This window comes from Geotrypetes seraphini, chromosome 4, assembly GCF_902459505.1.
Source record: "Geotrypetes seraphini chromosome 4, aGeoSer1.1, whole genome shotgun sequence".
Lineage (NCBI taxonomy): Eukaryota > Metazoa > Chordata > Amphibia > Gymnophiona > Dermophiidae > Geotrypetes > Geotrypetes seraphini.
The window spans coordinates 275,330,328-275,350,333 of NC_047087.1; the positions used below are offsets into that span (position 1 = coordinate 275,330,328).

Genomic DNA, 20,006 nt, shown 5'->3' on the forward strand with positions numbered 1-20,006 from the left:
GTCCTTATATCTGCTATTTTTGTCATTTTTGCTGGATATTTCAGTTTGTAAAATGGCTATTTATGCTGGATGTCTTCAGCACGTGGACATCTATTCTTCTCATATATTTTCAAACAAGAAATCCTGACATATTTCCTATTGGAAAATATATGTGAGATAAACATCCATTTTGGACATTATGACCTGGACATTCTTTCGAAAATGCCCCTCTATATAAGCCAAATCAAAAACCAGAAGAGTAAAAATTGGAGTAGGGAATAGTATGATGATAAATGGCTGAAAGCTTGATTCAGACAAAATTATATCTTTTCTGAAGGGTGAATACAAAAAAGAAGATGCACACCTGACTTTATGAGAGTTGATAATCATGAGCTGGGTGGGATATTATAAATTTCAGAAGTGAGAGCTAACATAAAATCCTACTTAAAGAATGCATATTATTATTTTTTTTTGGGGGGGGAGAAGGGAATAAAGAGTAAAGAGGGGAAAACCCATCAGGATAGCTGCAAATAAAAGTATCATGGCACTGCTGATCCCAATAAAGATGTGGATTTGAAAGGTTTTATTGGTTTCAACCATCAACTGAGATTTCTAAACAAAAATATTTACCTACAAGTATTGCAATTTTAAAATTGCTCAATGTAGCTTTATTTGCTCTACTTTAAACATGGGTACCAGGTTTGGTTTTTTGTTTGTTTTACTTCTTCCCAGGTCATAGTATTTTCACAGAAATTCACTCTGACAAACCTTAGCTACTAGGAATCAAAGCTAAATCTCCTATAAGGCAATACAGAGCTGTAACCCACAAGACTACCTTGAAGAGGACACTGGAATACAAAAGAGAAAGGCATTAGCTAAACTTCTGTTTTCTGTCTTATTCTTCAAACACTTACAGACTTTAGATTTTCTTTATATTCTGCCTCATCTTCTTTCTCAGAATCACCAAAAATATCAGAGCCATCATCCTCTTCCTCATCACTTATTGTGGTTCGCTAATTACAGCACATACAAAAAGAAAACCAATATTCTCAAATCAGAATAACTCAAGAAAACAAAGGCAACATTTACAAATTCAACTTTAGCATTCTCACCAGACCAGTCCAAATCCTGTGGGTTATAGCTACTCACCAGCAGATGGAGACAGAGAAGACAAATCTCCATACTTTACCCAATAAGGGCACCGCACAGCTTCAGATTTTCAATATTTCTCCGTCTCCAGTAGTTGGTGGCAGACAGACTGAGGCTTCTGGACTGATGACTGAGGCAGCTCCTGACCTTTATGAAGGTCTTGAGCTCCTTAAAATATATAAAATAAATATGTTTGATGACCTGCAGCGTGAATGAAACTCAGAAGAGTCCAAGTTATTCAACCCTTCCCCCACTGCTTCCTCCTTTTCCCAGAGAGGATTTTTTTTTTAAGTCAGCAAAAGAAGAGAGCTGGTAGCAGTTTATTTCAGTATACAGTACATCAGTAGCAGGTGAGAACTTTCACCCACACAATGATGGGGGAAGGGGCATTGTGAATATCCAATTCTGAGTAAGTTCAGACATTGAGCTGTGAATCTTTACTGGTGTAAACATATTGTTCAACAGTCCTTAAGCCAAAACACTGGTCTTGCTTAGAGAAGCTGCCCATGTGCCTGAGGATCATGTTCAAAATATAAGCCCCTGCAGAGCACGAGTACTACTCAAAATCCTGGCATATGGCTAATTGCAGGTGACAAGGGTTTATATTATTCCAGCAAGCTTGATTTGCCTCAGGCCCTTATACAGAGCCCTTTACTCCCTCACTAGTAGCTTATTTGTATAGTTACTTCATCAGTTGGCCGGCTTAAGTCCTAGCAGCGAAACATAGACCTGTTTTTTAGGTGGATCTACCTGGCTGAACTTAGTCAGTGAGTCACACGACATAGCCAATCATTGGGCTATCTGCAGAATGAGATATTGAGCAAGAGATAGACAATGATCTCCCACTGAATATCAACACATAGCTGCCTAAATAGCATTGAATATTGGACCTTGAATATTTATGGCTGCAGGTTACCCTTATTAAGCAAAGCATGCAAAACTTTCTCCATCTCCATTTACTGGTGGGTGAGCAAAACCCACAGGTTCTGGATTGGTCTAGTACGGTGGGATTAAAGGAAAGAAAAGTTAAGTCCTAATAGCTCCATAAAATATACTGACATTTTACTGTTAGGAATGACTCAATTGTTACTACCATTTTTAACCTATTTTCTCATGTTGAACTTTGATAACAATGCATTTACTTTTTTCAGAGCATGGATTCTTATACAAGAAATTCCTTACATGGCAGCTATTAACAGCTAACCATTTCATTTTCACTTAGTTTTCCATTCAGGTCCTGGTAAAGGATGTTAGAGAACACAATGATATATAGAAATATATATTGGACACAGTGAGTTTTAAAAGAACTGATGATTTCAGAAGGACCGATGCCTGAAGACAATAGCCGAAAAACACAGCATTGAAAAGTTGTTACTGCAGCTAACAGTATAACTTTGATAGTCATTTTCTGTAGTGTTTTAAGACACCAAACATTTTTAAATTGTGGATATTGCTATACATCTGGTTGCATTTTGCTATTAATTAAATATTAGGTTCTTACCTTTGATAATCTTCATTCTGTAAATCCACAGAGGAGTCAGTGTGATACGTTTATCTGTACCCACAAACCGGGTCTTGCAGAAAGCCACACATTATTTTCTGCTCCTCCTATTTAGCAGAGGAACACAGAGCTCCCTATAGTTGAGTTCAAAAGCAAATTATCATCACTGGAATAAAGTAAACACACAACGAGGGCATGAGGAACTTCCCCACAATTATTCTGTTCTGCTCTGGAGTACATATAAGAAATAATTAATAAACAAGAAAAAAAGGCAAGAACATGGCAGCAAAAAGAACCAACCTGTTGTGTGCAACGAACACTAACTGAACATAGCCTGCAACAAAGATATGTACTCACATATGTAAAACATTTCCCTGCAGGGCCTGTCTGCTGGTTGGAAGATACTTAGGCCTGAAAGGAGAAACATCCGAAGCAGAAAATGCAGGCAATACAGAAATAATCAGAGTAGACAGAGGGCAGGCTGTACTGACTCCTTCATGGATTTACAGAATGAAGATTATCAAAGGTAAGAACCTAATCATTCTGTTACATCCATTCACAAGTCAGTATGATATGTGATGTACCAAAGCAATGGCAACATCTAGGCTGGGACAGAAGAGCCTGCTCGCAACACTGAAGCCCAAAAGCAGCGTCAGACTGAGCTGCCACGTCCACTCTTAGAACTTTGTGAAAGTATGAATCAGGTGCCGAGTGCAGAAGGAGGCAGCGTGCTCGTGTAGCCAGATCGAGCAGGGGAGAGCCGGAGAGACAGAGTTTGGAGCAGGAGAAGAAGGCAGGAAGAAGCACAGGGCTCGGGGATGCGGCGAGAGTACACTCCGCCCACCCCCACCGCGTCAGAGGCAGCGTTGGACTCCCCCTTGAAAGGGGGCGGAGCCAACGCGGCGAACACTGAATCGGGTGCCGAGTGCAGGAGAAGAAGGCAGCGTGCTCGTGTAGCCATATCGAGCAGGGGAGAGCCGGAGAAGCAGAGTTTGGAACAGGAGAAGGCAGGAAGAAGCACAGGGCTCGGGGAAGCGGCGAGAGTACGCTCCGCCCACCCCCACCGCGTCAGAGGCAGCGTCGGACTCCCGCTTAAAAGGGGGCGGAGCTAACGGCGCACAGCCATTCGGCGCGCGGCGAAGGCGAACGGCGAAGGCGCTCGCCTTAGCGAGAGCGCCTTTGCAAAGGGCATTTGCGAATGGACAAGGCACTACTATCAAGAACAACGGAGTAAGTCAGAGGGGTAAAGAAGCGACGAGCACAAAAGGAAAGCACAGAAGGTAAGAAAGAGACAGACACAAAGGGCCAAGCCATTCACACAAGTATACCAAGGAGGCAGCAAGCAGGCAGAGGGAGAGAGGACACCAGTGGCTGGTAGAGAGCGAGAGGACACCAGCAGCAGGTAAAGAGAGATACCAATACAGAGCACCAATACAGAGAGAGAGGACACCAGCACAGAGAGAGAGTCAGGGAAGACACCAGCAGCAGATAGGGAGAGAGAAAGGACACAAAGCAGACACAAATCACAAGTAATCTCAAGTCACAAGTAATCTCAACTGGTATCTTAAAGTAGGAACAACAATGGAAGCAGAGGGAAGCCAGAAGATGAGCTTTCCAGTGTTCTGCACAGACTGTCATATGTATGACTATCTCCCCTCGGGGAGACAGTCATATGTATGCAGTCGGTGTCAGGAGCTGAAAAGCTTGAAGAAGGAGGTCAAGCGACTAGAGGACAGGAGCTAGAAGGATTTCACACCACGGAGAGACACATTGAGGAGGGTCAGGGAACTCGAGAGATTCATTGAAGAGGCATACAGGACGAAAGTGGAGGAGAACGAACTTCAGATGAAAGAAGAAGCTACACGGATACCAACATGCAAGGGAGAGCAAGAAGAAGATTACCTCAAAGATGACACCCACAGAGGACCACCGCAAGAGGGGGAGAATTTGGCTAGTCAAGGCCCAGAAGTGGAAAGAGCGAAGCACATTGAAGACATTGACCTGAGATCGAAGCGAAACCTGAAGAAGGGGAAGTCAGCGATCCTAGTGGGAGACTCAATCCTTAGGCATGTGGACAGCCACATAGCAGGAGGGAGAGAGGACCGACTGGTGACCTGCCTTCCAGGAGCAAGAACCAAGGACATCGTGGACAAAATTGGAATGATACTGTAAGGGGTGGAGACAGAAGAGACCGCTGTAGTGATCCACATCGGGATGAATGATGTCAGCAGGAGAGACTACAAAAGAAGCACGCTATTAGAACAGTTCAAGATTCTGGGAAGGAAGCTGAGGATGAGGGCCCAGAAGATAATGTTCTCAGAGATCCTACCAGTACCGAGGGCAGATGTGAAAAGGCAGGAGGAACTACAATCAATAAATGCGTGGATGAGAAGATGGTGCGAGCAAGAAGGTTTCCACTTCGTGAGGAACTGATCGGCGTTTTGGGGCAAGAGCAAGCTCTACAGGAAAGATGGACTCCACTTGAGCGCAGCGGGAACTAGACTCCTAGCAAACAACTTCAAGAGAGGAATAGAACTGGCTTTAAACTAAGAAGAAGGGGAAAGCCAACAGTTGACCTAGGGTCGACGATTCGGAAGACGGTATCCTGTGAAGATACTGAGGGGAAAAATGGCTGGGAAGATACAATGGATAAATTGCAGGAGTCGACTAACCCAGAAGAAGAGGTTACAATGTTTACAGCAAAAGAGAAGAAAATAAGGACCGAAGCACAGGGAAAGGAAAGGAGGGCAACAAAATACCAAGATCTAAAATGCATATATGCTAATGCAAGGAGTCTAAGAAACAAAATGGGGGAACTAGAAGCCGTGGCCAATGCAGAAGACATCGACATCATAGGAATCTCTGAAACATGGTGGAATGAGGAAAGCAAATGGGATACAGCACTGCCGGGATACAAGCTCTATCATCAGGACAGGTCAGGACAAAAAGGAGGTGGAATAGCCCTGTACATAAAAGAAAGCATACAATCCACAAGAATGGACAAAGCAGAGACGACCAACAAGCTGGAATCTCTATGGGTTAAAATACCGGGAAGGAAAGGGCCTGAAATAAAGATGGGCCTATATTATCGCCCACCCGGGCAAACCGGACATATCGATGAGGAAATGGAAGCCAAGATAAGCGAGAATGCAAAAGTGGCAACACGGTTATTATGGGAGACTTCAACTACCCCGGGACAGACTGGAGTCTTGGAAGCTCGAAATGCGCTAGGGAGACAAAATTCCTGGAAGCCACACAAGATTGCTTCATAGAGTAGCTTGTTAGAGAACCGATGAGAGGAAATGCCACTCTGGATCTAATCCTAAATGGGTTAAGAGGACCTTCAAAGGATGTAGAAGTAGTAGGGACGTTGGGAAACAGCGATCATAATATGATCAAGTTCAAGGTTGAGGTAGGAGTATCAAAAGGCAAAAGATCCATAGCGACAACCTTTAACTTCAAGAAAGGAAACTACGAAGCAATGAGGGAATTGGTAAGGAAGAAACTTAGGAACACTTCCAAAACATGGCTAACGGTAAATCATGCCTGGTCCTTCTTCAGGGACATGGTGAGCGAGGTGCAAAATCTGTATATCCCCAGATTCAGAAAGGGGTGCAAAAAGAATCAAACAAAAGACCCGGCGTGGATAACCAAAATAGTGAAGGAAGCGATAGGCAATAAGAAAAATTCATTCAAGAAATGGAAAAAGGACAAATCTGAGGGGAACTGGAAAGAGCACAAGAAGTATCAAAAAGAATGTCACCGTGAGGTTCGGAAAGCTAAAAGAGAGTATGAAGAAAGGCAAGCCAGGGAAGGAAGAAATTTCAAACCGTTCTTCAGATATGTTAAAGGGAAGCAGCCAGCTAGAGAGGAAGTGGGACTGCTGGACGACGGAGACAGGAAGGGAGTGGTGAAGGAGGAGAAGGTAGTGGCAGAAAGGCTTAACATGTTCTTCTCGTCTGAATTTATAATGAAAACACGTCCAACATGCCGGAACCTGAACAATTCTTCAACGGAAGTCAAGCAGAAAAATTAACATTCATAGAAGTGAGCATTGAGGATATTCGCAGGCAGATAGAAAAATTAAAAACTGACAAATCCCCGGGTCCGGATGGCATACATCCAAGGGTTCTGAAGGAATTAAAGGAGGAAATAGCGGAACTACTGTAGCAAATTTGCAACTTATCCCTGAAAACAGGCGAGATCCTGGAGGATTGGAAGATAGCCAACGTTACGCCCATCTTTAAAAAGGGATCAAGAGGTGATCTGGGAAACTACAGGCCGGTGAGCCTGACTTCGGTTCTGGGGAAAATGGCAGAAGCACTGATAAAAGAAAACATTGATCAACATTTTGAAAAACACGAACTTCTGATAGCCAGCCAGCATGGTTTCTGCAAGGGAAGATCGTGCCAAACAAACTTATTGCACTTCTTCGAAGGGATTAACAAACAGATGGACAAAGGAGACCCCCATTGACATCATATATCTAGATTTCCAAAAAGCCTTTGACAAGGTGCCCCATGAATGTCTACTCCGGAAACTGAAGAACCATGGGGTGGAAGGAGACGTACATAGATGGATCAGAAACTGGTTGGAGGGTAGAAAACAAAGGGTAGGAGTGAAGGGCCACTACTCCGACTGAAGGAGGGTCACGAGTGGTGTCCCGCAGGGCTCGGTGCTCGGGCCGCTGCTATTTAATATCTTCATAAATGATCTAGAAACAGGGACGAGGTGCGAGATAATAAAATTTGCAGACGACACTAAACTATTTAATGGAGCTCGGACTACAGAGGAATGCGAAGAATTGCAAAGGGACTTGAACAAACTAGAAGAATGGGCGACGAGATGGCAGATGAAGTTCAACATTGAGAAATGTAAGGTATTACATGTGGGGAGCAGAAACTCGAGGTACAACTATACAATGGGAGGGATATTATTGAATAAGAGTACCCAGGAAAGGGACTTGGGGGCATTGGTGGACATGACAATGAAGCCGACGGCACAGTGTGCAGCGGCCGCTATGAGAGCGAATAGAATGCTTGGTATAATCAAAAAGGGTATTACAGCCAGAACGAAAGAGGTTATCCTGCCGTTGTATCGGGCAATAGTGCGCCCGCATTTGGAGTACTGCGTCCAATATTGGTCGCCGTACCTTAAGAAGGATATGGCGTTAGTCGAGAGGGTTCAGAGGAGAGCAACACGTCTGATAAAAGGTATGGAAAACCTGTCATATGCTGAGAGATTGGAGAAGCTGGGTCTCTTTTCCCTGGAGAAGAGGAGACTTAGAGGGGATATGATAGAGACTTATAAGATCATGAAGGGCATAGAGAGAGTAGAGAGGGACAGATTCTTCAAACTTTCAAACAATAAAAGAACAAGAGGGCACTCGGAAAAGTTGATAGGAGACAGATTCAAAACAAATACTAGGAAGTTCTTTTTTTCCCAACGTGTGGTGGACACCTGGAATGCGCTTCCAGAGGACGTAATTGGGCAGAGTACGGTACTGGGGTTCAAGAAAGGATTAGACAAATTCCTACTTGAAAAGGGGATAGAGGGGTATAGATAGAAGATTACTGCACAGGTCCTGGACCTGTTGGGCCACCGCGTGAGCAGACTGCTGGGCACGATGGACCTCAGGTCTGACCCAGCAGAGGCATTTCTTATGTTTTTATATGAAGGAAAGACCAAATAGCCACTCTACAAATCTCAGCCAGATGAACTGCTTAAGACTCTGTCTACAAAGCTGCAACCTCTCTGGTCGAGTGAGCTTTGAGAGAAACCGATGGCTGCTACGGATCCATCGGGCAAGAGAGGCCTTGGATGCCGGCCTACCCCGCCTGGATTTGCTAGTCAGGACAAAGAGATGGCTAGAAAGATGGAATTAGTTGGTCCTCTCCAAGTAGAAGAGTAAGACTCTCCGCACATCTAGCCTTCATAAGACCTTATCCTTCTGCTCCAACCCCATGGAACAAAAATCAGGCAGACAAACTTCCTGGTTGACATGGAAATCCAAAACCACTTTTGGAAGGAAGGAACTATATGGAGGGAAACCCCAGCTCTGTTATCCGGAGAAAGGGCTCTCTACGAAAAAGAGCCTGCAGCTCAGAAATATGCCTTGCCATCACTATGTTTCCATGTGTTCAAAGATTATTATTGATTAAGGGGGAGGGGGGAAAATAAATTCTAAATTTATTTTTTGCAGATTATTAAGTGTTGTATTTAAGTTAAAAATATTTTTATTTGCTTATACACTTATGTAAGTTATAAAAATGAATAAAGAATTAAAAAAGAAAACAAATATGCCTTGCCGAAACAATCACAACAAGGAACACTGTCTTAACTGTAAGGTCCAGAAAGGATGCATCTTTAAGCAGCTCAAAAACGGCTTCTGCCAGACCCTTCAGCATAAAATTGAGATTCCATATAAGAAAAAGCTGCTGCAGGGGTGGCCGCAAGCGAAGCGACCCCCTGAGAAATCTGGTCACATCTGAATGAACCGAAAACAAACTGGAACCATTGTGTACCCGGAAACAGGAAAGGGCAGAAACTTGTACCTTGAGGGAAGCCACTTCCAGGCCTTTCTCTAGACCGGCCTGAGAAAAGCCAGGACCAGCAGAATGGGAGCATGCTCCAGTTCCACCTGGCCCTTGGTACACCATTGTTGGGAAGTCTTCCAAGTCCTCATGTAAGTTGCCATAGTAGAGGGCTTCTTAGAGCTCAACAGAGTGGCAACAACTACATCAGAGTCACCCCTCCAAATCAAGGCCTGGTGCTCAAGAGCTATGCCATAAGACCAAAGTGGGGGGGATCACCATGGGAACCAGACCATGAGTGAGGAGGTTGCAATGAAGAGGCAGCTCGAGCTTTCTGTCCCAATGAAGACAGACAAGATCCGCATACCATGAACAGTAAGCCCAGTCTGGGCCACCAGGATCACCAGGTCCGGATGAGTTACAATCCTGCAAATGACTCGACCCACCATGGGCCAAGATGTAAACGAGTTCCTGAGATGGCCAGAGCTGAACCAACGTGTCTAAACCTAAGCTTCTTGGCTCTGCTCTGAAACTGAAGAAGCACTTGTCTTTTGAGTTTTTGGTTGAAGTCATCAAGTCTATCTTTGACCTGCCCCAAAGACACACAATGAAGACAAAATGCTCTCCGCAAGAGACACCAATCTCCCAAGGTCCAGGATTTGGCGACTGTGAAAGTCTGCTTGCACTTTTTCCATTCTGACCACGTACACTGTGGAGAGAACCTGAAGGTGCCGCTCTGCCCACTGGAATAGCATCCGAGCCTCCCAACTCCAGTGCACACTTCTGGTGCCTCCTTGTCAATTCAAGTATGTCACTGCTGCGGCACTGTCAGAAAACACCCTTACCGCTTTTCTTTCCAGGGTGTTTTGAAGAGTTATCAAAAGCAATCGAATAGCTCTAAGCTCTAGATGGTTTATCATCCAACCCTTTTCACAGAGAGTTCACTGGCCCTGGATGGAGCCATCTCCACAATGAGCATCCCATCCTGAAAGATTGGTGTTGGTCATGAGAACAATCCAGTCTGGGATTCAAAGAAGCATGACCTGCACCAGAGCTTCTCCTTGAAGCCACCAGTGCAGGCTACTTCATGCTGGCTAAGTCCAAGGAAGGGGCATCTAAAGGGGATGATGCTGAGGGAAGCACAAGTCAGGAAGGACTCTTGTAGAGGCCATTTGTTTACCCTAGCCCAGGGCACAACCTCTAAGGAGGCCGCAATGAACACCAATATTTGAAGGTAATGCCAGGGAGTGGGGTTTAGGTGCGCTAAGAGATCCATGATCTATTTGTGTGGCTCAGGAAGAAAAACACATCCATGAATTGTGTCGAACTGAACTCCCAGATATTCCAAAAGTCTGAGAAGGCGTTACCTGGCTTTTCTTGAAACTGACAATCCAGCCCAAGCACTGTAGAAGAGACACTACCATCTCCACTGCTTGCTCACACTCCAGTCTGGAAGGAGCCTGATCAAACAGTCATCCAGATAGGATGAATTTGGACCCCCATTCTGTGAAGATATGCTGCCACTACCACCACCTTGGTGACGGTGTGGGGTGCTGTCACTAGTCCAAAAGGGAGGGCTGCAAACTGGAAATACTATGGAGAACATGAACTCTCAGATACTTCTGGTGCCCCGGGAATATGAAGATAAACTTCTGTCAGATCTAAAGATGCAAGAAATTCCCTCAGAGCCACTGCTGCGATGACTGAATGCACTATCTCCATTCAAAAGTGCAGAATCCTCAGAAAGGCACTGACTGATTTGAGATCCAGAATGTGTCTCCAGTCCTCTGAGCCTTTCTTTGGCACAATGAAGTATAAGGAGTATCTGTCAGAGCAAGATTTGCTTTTGGGAACTGGCTCCATGGTTTGAATGTGCAAGAGAGATATTGGAGAGTCACTCAGACCTTTAACACCTTCTTCAGCCTTCCCGCTGGAGAATCTAGAAATAAATCTGGAGGGAGACAAATAAGTCTATCCTGTGTCCCTTCCGTATGATGTCCAGCACCCACTGGTCCAAGGATAAACTTCCGACAACCTGCCTCTAATGTGAGGAGGCACGGCTGAAGTCTTGGCGTCACTGGGACTTCTTAGAAGCAGGGCTGGTACGAGAACCCGAAGCCTGTTAGCACCTGGGATTTCTATATGCTATCTGTACCTCTGGGAATATCTCTGGGCAGATGAGCACATGGAATTCTGGAAAAACCTATGTGAGGGATGAAAATTACTATGACGCCCACAAGGAAGACAGCGAGGTGTGCCATCCAGGAAAGACAGGACAGCAGTCTGCCACGCTAGCCATGAGATCATCCCTTGAAGGGGAGCCTGTTTAGAATCACCTTAGAGGCCAAATCTCCAGCCAAGTGGCAGATCCAAAATGCCCTGCAAGCTAACAATGAATAAGCCGAAACCTTGCCTAGAAACCTTATGAGGTCATATAAGGTTTCTACTACATAGTCCATGCCTTCCAGCATCAGCTGGGGGCAGGTGTCCTCCTCCATTGATGGATCCCAGTACAATCTCATGTGACAGGCATGTGCCGCAAACGAGGCAGCTGCTGCAGGCTTAATGCCCAAAGAAATCACTTCAAAAAGAACATATCAATCCTGCGATGCTGGGAATCTTTAAGCATCACTCCTCCTTCACTAGGGAGAGCTGTGCACTTGATAATCTGAGCCACTGCTGAATCCACCTTTGGTTTTTCAAACAGCTGCTGAAACTCCGGCACCATAGGATAAAGCTTAGACATAGCTTTAGTCAGTTTGAAAGAACACTCTGGTGTCTCCCACTGTTCTGTAACCAGAGCAGTGAAATCTGATTTACCGGAAAAAAAGATGTCAGAGCATTAGAACAGCTCATGACTGTACATTGGAACATGGAGGGCTGACCTTCCAACTTCAAGTTTTCTTGGCGTCCGTAATAAAATGGTGGACAAACAGTTGGAGGATGGAGGGATCATCACCAGATCATGGTTCCTCGAGTCATCCTGTACTGTTCCACAAAGGGAATCAGTGTTATCCATGGTGAAGCAGCATCTGGTGATAAAAATGGCACGGTATCAGTGTGCCAACCAAGACAGTCTGGGTCCATAGGTAACTGGGCACTAGGGACCTGTGCAGTGTCCTCCGCAAAGGGATGCACTGGCTTGGAAGCCTACAGCGTGCCCATCGGAAATGCTGCGTGAGTTGGGTCCATAAGATATGCTCTCCACATGAGCTGAACAAATTCTGGGGAAAAGCCACACACCGGGGCCAACACTGGCTCTCAATGGACCCCGGAAAACACTTGCAAGGTGTCCCCAGACTTGACGTGCTTGCGTTTTGCAGTACTGCCAAAAACAGGTACCAGGCAGGATTTTCTGCCTATTTCCCAGACCCACATTGGTTCCCCAGGCCCTAGAGGATCTGGAAGAGGCGGTCCAAAGCTCCCACTCCCCTCCTCACACATGCCACAACATGTGGTACATGGATGCTCCTTCACCAGTAGTCCAGCGCAAACCACACAAGAATTCAGCCAATTAGGGGTTGTGGAGACCATCCCTGATGATTTATTGCAAAATCGAAGGGTTATGAATCAGAAAAAAAAGAAGTTGAAAAAATGTTTGATAAAATCAAAGATGGCTGCCGCCAGTAAATTTGTGTCAAAAACGGCTCATGGAGACGATTTGAAAAAATAAAAAATGCTGCAAAAGGGGTTTTAGAAGTGGAAGACTTTGTCCCTATCTCCAGAAACTGCTAAAATCCACATTTTTAGACAACCCCCCCTTCCTGAATTTCCATAGGCAATAATGGGATTGTGCTCACATTCTACTAAGTGTCCGTCAGCTCTAGCTGTGCAGCTAAAGTGAAGGGAAAGGAATTTCTGCCTTAAATATTCTCTAGTAGAAATAACGTAACGAGGCAAATCAAGTCACATCAGGGTTTGTTTGAAGGGCGCTCAGGAAGCTGAACCTATGTTCACAACTCACAACCAGAATCGTGTGATTATAATATGTGTGAAGGGTGCTCTCAGTGTGAACCATCAGCGATAGGAGTCCAGCTCCGACACTTCAACTCCTATCGCTGATGGTTCACACTGAGAGCACCCTTCACACATATTATAATCACACGATTCTGGTTGTGAGTTGTGAACATAGGTTCAGCTTCCTGAGTGCCCTTCAAACAAACCCTGATGTGACTTGATTTGCCTCGTTACGTTATTTCTACTGTAGGATTTTTGGCAAAAATTGAGTGTATTTGTTGTGTTTAAATATTCTCTAAACAGTCCAATCTTCAGGATCTTTGGGCTGCCAGTCGGATGGACCCTGACTGAAGCTTCTGCCCCTTTGGAACCTCAAACATGCGACCGGGGGTGGAAAAAACACAGCCTGCGCCCTGTACCCAAAGGGCTCTTACTCAGGATGCAATCAGTCTGTGCTTAAACCTCTGACAAGGTCAGAAGGAAAGCTCACTCCCAGAGGGACGGAACCTGAGCTCTGATGGTGGCACATAGCAGGCTTGCTCCATAGGTATACCCGAAGCTTGCCCTGTGAAGCTGCAGCCAAGCCCTGCGAGACTGCTTCCTTTCTCAGGCAGAGAACTCCTGAATAAGAGGTCTCAAGGTACCAAAGCCACTGAAAAGAACGAACACTTCTGCACAGTTCACTTGCCAAAAGAAAAAACTATAGGAGGCTCTATATTCCTCTGCTAAGTAGGAGAAGCAGAAAACAATGTGTGGCTTTCTGCAAGACCCGGTTCATGGGTATAGATAAAACACCTATCATACCGACTCCGGAGTGGACATAACAGAATGATAACCTAAAAGGTTGTATTACAAACAGAGAAAAATGAAGGCAAATAAAGACCATATGGCCTATCTAGTCTGCCTAACCATGTACTATCACCTCCTCTACTTTAGGTAAACATATTTCCCTTACCATTTTTTGTTCATCTTCAGATTGATTTCCAAACTCATCACTACATTCCTATTGCACAAACAAAAACACTCAATATGAAATTGGGTGCACATCTGAAAATAGCACAAAGTCACTGCAGGTAATATAAATATATAGCAACTTTGACTTTCACATTTTAATGGTATTTCTTTTCTTGCGGTAGTAATACCTTGAAACCTGACAAACAACCCTTGCCTTCAAGGACTACAGACAAGCTTAGTTTTTTTAGCATATCTACAGTAAAAATTCAACTGGCATACTTGCTTATGCTTACCAGATTAACTTGCATATTTTGGTTTGTGGGCAAGGACTAGATTTATAGACCTATAAGCCAGATTCATTAGAATACCAACTTGTCATATACTTTATCCTGGCTGATTCTTTCTGATCTGAATCCTAAATAATCTGTTCCAATATATTTTATACTTTTGGATGGGACCAATTAGGTAGGAAGGACCGGGGATTACTCCTGCTCCTCACTAGCCACCACAAACCCATGTTAAGAGATAGGGAGGGGAACAGTGGGAAAGAGTCTTCTTGCTGATTCTGATGTGGATTCACCTATACCAGCACCAGCACCCTAAAGAGACAGCAGACTTAACTTAGGAGGCAGTTATTTGTATTTTAACAATGTAGGTATTTAAATCTCTCTATCACATCTCCCCTCTCCTGCCTTTCCTCCAAAGTATACATATTGAAATCTTTAAATCTGTCCCCATACACCTTATGATGAAGACCACACACCCATTTTAGTAGCCTTCCTCTGAACCGACTCCATCTTTTTTATATCTTTTTGAATTGCACACAATATTCTGAGTGATGGCTCACCAGAGTCTTATAAAGGGGCATCAATACCTCCTTTTTCCTACATGCCATTACCTCTCCCTATGCACCCGAGAATACTTTCAGTTTTGCCGTCACCTTTCTCAACCTGTTTGGCCACCTTAAGATCATCACATACAATCACACCCAAGTCCCGCTTTTCTGTCATGCACATAAGTTCTTCACCCCTTAAACTGTAGTGTTCCCTCTGGTTTTTGAAGCCCAAATGCATGACCTTGCATTTCTTAGCATTAAATTTTAACTGCCAAATTTCAGACCATTCTTCAAGCTTCACTAGGTCTTTCTTCATGTTGTTCACACCATATAGGGTGTCTACTCTATTGCAGATTTTGGTATCATCTGCAAAGAAGCAAATCTTACCCGACAGCCCTTCTGCAATATTGCTTATAAAAATGTTAAAAAGAATAGGCACAAGAACAAAACCTTGAGGCACAACACTAGTAACATCCCTTTACTCAGAGCGATTTCCACTGACCACTACCCTCTCTCATCTTCCACTCAACCAGTTTCTGTCCCAGCCTGTAACTTTGGGGCCCATCCTGAGGGCACTCAGTTTATTAGACACCTGTGTGAACACTGTCAAAGGCTTTGCTAAAATCTAAATACATCACATCTAGCACACTCCCTCTATCAAATTCTCTGGTCACCCAGTCAAAGAAATTGATCAGATTTGTCTGAGAAGACCTACCTATAGTGAATCCATGTTGCCTTTGGTCCTGCAATCTCCCAGATTCCAGAAACTTCACCATTTTCTGTTTTACATGTATTTCCATTAATTTGTTTATCACAGAAGTCAGGCTTACTGGCCTGTAATTCCATACTTCATCCTTCCACTTTTCTGGAGATGGACCATATCCGCCCTTCTCCAGTCTTCCGGTACTGCTCCCAGCTCTAGAGAAGCATTAAAAAGGTCAGTCAGCGAAGCCACCAGAACTTCCCTAAGTTTCCTCAGCACCCTTGGATGTATACCATCCGGCCCCATTGCATTGTCTACCTTTAATTTAGCTAGCTTCTCACAAACAACTCTGAAAATCGATCATGGTTTACCACTGCTCCATCCCTATTTGAGTTTGTCTTCTGCGGTCCTGCTCCCGGCACTTCAGTCATGAGCACAGAACAGAAATATTTGTTACGCAATTCAGCCTTTTTTTTAAATATCAGCTTCTACATATTTCTCCCCTTCGAGTCTCCAATGCCACTTTTGAACTTCTTCCCATCATTGATATATCTAAAAAAAATGTTGTGTCTCCCTGTTTTTAATGTGTCAGCAGTTTTTTCTTCCATTTGCATCTTTGCTTTCCTGACTACTCAACCAGCCTCTCAACTTTCCTAGATATTTTTACCTGCCTTCCTCTTTCTGTGATCCTTTGTAGCTTATGAAAGCTAACTTCTTAAGAACTTAAGAATAGCTTTATTGGGTCAGACCAAAAGGTCCATCAAGCCCAGTAGCCCATTCTCACGGTGACCAATCCAGGTCACTAATACTTGGCCAAAACCCAAAGAGTAGTAACATTCCATGCTACCAATCCAGGGCAAGCAGTGGCTTGCCCCATGTCTTTCTCAATAACAGATTTTGGACTTTTCCTCCAGGAAATTATCCAAACTCTTTTTAAAACCAGCTACGCTATCCACTCTTATGACAACCTCTGGCAATGCATTCCAGAGCTTAATTATTCTTTGAGTGAAAAAATATTTCCTCCTGTTGGTTTTAAAAGTATTTCCCAGTAACTTTGAGTGTCCCACTAGTCCCCTCTTATTCCTTACCTTCTCAGCTACTACTTTTGAGAACCAAAATGGCCGCCTTTTCCTCTTACTTCTACTTACTTGCCTCAAAAGAAGGTCTTGTCACCTTTACAATAACTCAGTTTCTGCTCCTTCCAGACGTTCCCACCCAGACAACTCCTTGACATAATCCCCCATCTGAACAAAGTTAGTTTTTTTTCAAGTCTAGAACCTTTACTTTTGAATAAAGCCTCTCTATAACAGTCTTAATATTAAGCTGTACCATGCAGTGATCACTGGATGCCAGATGATCATCTACTATAGCATCAGAAACACTTTCCCCTTTTGTAAGCACTAAGTCTAGTTTAACCCCATCCCACTGGGTTCCATTACCAACTGTTTGAGCAGTTCTCCTTGTAGAGAAACCAGGATCTCCTTACGTCTAGGACAGGGGGAGGCAATTCCGGTCCTCGAGAGTCGAAGCCAGCTCAGGTTTTCAGGATAGCCACAATAAATATGCATGAGATAGATTTGTATCTCAAGGAGGCAGTGCATGTAAATCCATCTCATACATATTCATTGTGGATATCCTGAAAACCTGACCTGGCTCTGGCTCTCGAGGACTGGAATTGCCTACCCCTGGTCTAGGATATACCACAATAAGGATACCCCAATCAACATCTGGCATATTAAAGTCTCCTATTAGCAAAACTTCCCCTTTTTTAGATATTCTGAATGTCTACTATTAAATCTCTGTCCACTTCTTCCTTCTGTGAAGAAGACCTGTATATCACACCGATGTAAATATATTTACCATTCCCTTTCCAAGTTGATCCACAGTGCCTCTTCTTTGCCCTGCAGATCAGGCAGTTGTGTGGCTTTAATATTATCTTTAACATATAATGCTACTCCCCCTCCTTTTCTTCCTACCCTCTCTTTCTTGAACAGATTATAACCTGGTATAACTACATCCCAATCAAGGGTCTCTGTGAACCACATCTCTGTGATTGCTACTATATCCAACTCATCTTCTTCCATCACAGCTTCTAAATCCAGAATCTTGTTTCCCATACTTCTAGCATTAGAATATACTGTTTTCCAGACTTTGCCCCCTTTTTCCATCCATGTAGAGGTATTCAGTGATTTACTTACCCGGGGTCTTTGATCACCCTGCCCCATTGTTTCTAGTTTAAAGCTCTCTTCAGTAGATTAGCCATTCTGCTGCCAAAGACACTTCTTCGATAGATGCATACCATCTCTGCTCAGCAGTCCTTGGAAAATGATCCCATGGTCCAGGAAGCCAAAACGCTCTCAATGACACCATCCATGTAGCCACACATTCATCTCCAGGATGCAAGCTTCTCTGCCCTGGCCTTTACTCTTGACAGGGAAGAAGGACGAGAATACCACCTGTGTACCCGACTGCTTCACCTTCTCTCCCAGAGCCATGAAGTCACTTTTGATACGTTCGCTGGGGTGCCTGGCAGTATCATTGGTGCCAACATGGATGAGCAGCATCAGATAATAGTCATCAGGCTTGATGAGTCTCTGCAAGCTCTCCGTAACATCTTGGATTCTGGCCCAGGCAGACAGCACACCTCCTGGGACATCATGTCTGGTCTGCCGATGGACGCTTCTGTACCCATCAGAAGGGAAATGTCAACCACCACTATCTTACACCTCCTAGTGGTCACAAATCCAGTAATTTTTTGGATTTCAAGCTTTGGTTCTTCCTTTCCCTGGGATGCTCTCACATTGTTCACTCCTGCAACATGCATCAAGTGTGCTTGCAGATGTGCAGCAAACTACTAGTCTGTTCTTCGACTGGGCTCTGATCAGCAAATCATCCAGCTACAGATGGATTTCTATGCCCATCCTGCATAGGTGAGCTGCAAACACCATCATCACCTTAATAAAGATCCATGGAACAGTGGCCAGCCTGAAGGGCAAGGCTGCGAACTGGAAGTGTTGCTACAACAAATGAAACCCATTGGTCTGTGCCAATCTGAGACCAGACTGACCAAAATGCCAACAGCCTGCCTCCTGTTTGGGGGAGCTCAGCTTCTGATTCATTGTGCTTTCTTCACAGCTGGTGAGGGGCGAGAGCCCAAGATTTATTTTCTCATGCTCCTGATAAATCTCTCATGTGATCCCTGAAAAAGGTCTTTGCATTGTTTGGCCTTCTAAATATGTATGAAATCTTTGGGAGCCTAAAAAATTGCCCTATCCAAATTCTGGGGCGTCCAGGGTCTGCTGTCCAGCAATGACTTGGGGCAAGGGCCCGTCACATTGGCCAATAAATTATTCAAAGTGGAAACAGCCGTATAGCAAAAATAAAAACTAATTTCACCAGTGAAAACGCACTGTTTGGTAAGTATTGGGGGGAACCACAATAATTCAAACAAGACTCCCAACATTGAAATCATAAGTACATAAACAGTGGAGAAAAACAGCCCTCAATACAGTGACTGCCAGGCCGAAAGGTACCCAAAACAGTCTATCAACACTGGTCTGTGAAAAAACTCCACACGTGAAAATAATTAATCATGCATTCTCATAGTTTTTTAAATACATCTGTACTGGAAAATTTTTTTTTTTTAAATATAATTGACAAATTCTCTGGCTCCACACCAACAAACTTGAGAAAGGGTGGCTACAACTGGGTAAGTTATTATAAACAAATCTAACAACAAAAAGAATTGGCATGAAAACAAATAGTCACTTACCATATTTTTCGGATCATAAGACACACTTTTACCACACCCCAAAAGAAGGTGGAAAAGGGGGTGCATCTTATGGATCAAATACACCACGCCTCCCCCGGTACCTTTTTTAAGTGGCGGTGGTTCTTCACGGTCTCCTGCTGGACCGCTGCCTCTTTGCAGAGCGACGCACAACGGAGGAGTGCAACCTTTGTCGCTTCCTGTCTGGTCCTGCGCCGCTCTGTGATTGGCTGCAGTCAGTTACAGAGCAGCGCAGGACCAGGCAGGAAGCACAAAGGTCGCATTCCTGCGTTGTGCGTTGCTCTGAAGAGAAAGGCAGCTGTCCATCAGGAGACTGCGCTGGACCACCGCTACTTAAAAAAGGTACCGTGTAGTGGGAAGGGGCTATGGGCTGCATACTGCTTCGGGCTTCCCAGCACCAGATGCACTTTTGTGTAGAGGAGGAAAAACCAAGAAGAAAAAAAATTCTGAACAAAACCAATTTTTTTTCCTTGGTTTTTCCTCCTCTACAGGTGGGTGCGTCTTATGGTCCGAAAAATACGGTATCTATAACAGTCTCAAGAATGTAGTCCTTATGTTGTCAATATAACATTCAGGTGTGGCGTGCCATCCATCTGAATTTCCAT

The 20,006-nt window shown here is 44.3% G+C and overlaps 1 protein-coding gene across 6 annotated transcripts in view; it reads right to left on the reverse strand.

The window, feature by feature from the left end:
- LOC117359122 (WASH complex subunit 2A-like) overlaps positions 1 to 20,006 on the reverse strand; it is a 151,786-nt gene that overhangs the window by 117,672 nt on the left and 14,108 nt on the right. For all 6 annotated transcript variants that reach the window (XM_033941320.1, XM_033941319.1, XM_033941315.1 and 3 more), the window contains exons 7-8: positions 14,075 to 14,122; positions 894 to 992 (exon numbers count right to left, since the gene is read on the reverse strand). In XM_033941320.1, coding sequence (XP_033797211.1) covers positions 894 to 992; positions 14,075 to 14,122 — 147 coding nt within the window. The remainder of the gene's footprint in view (positions 1 to 893; positions 993 to 14,074; positions 14,123 to 20,006) is intronic.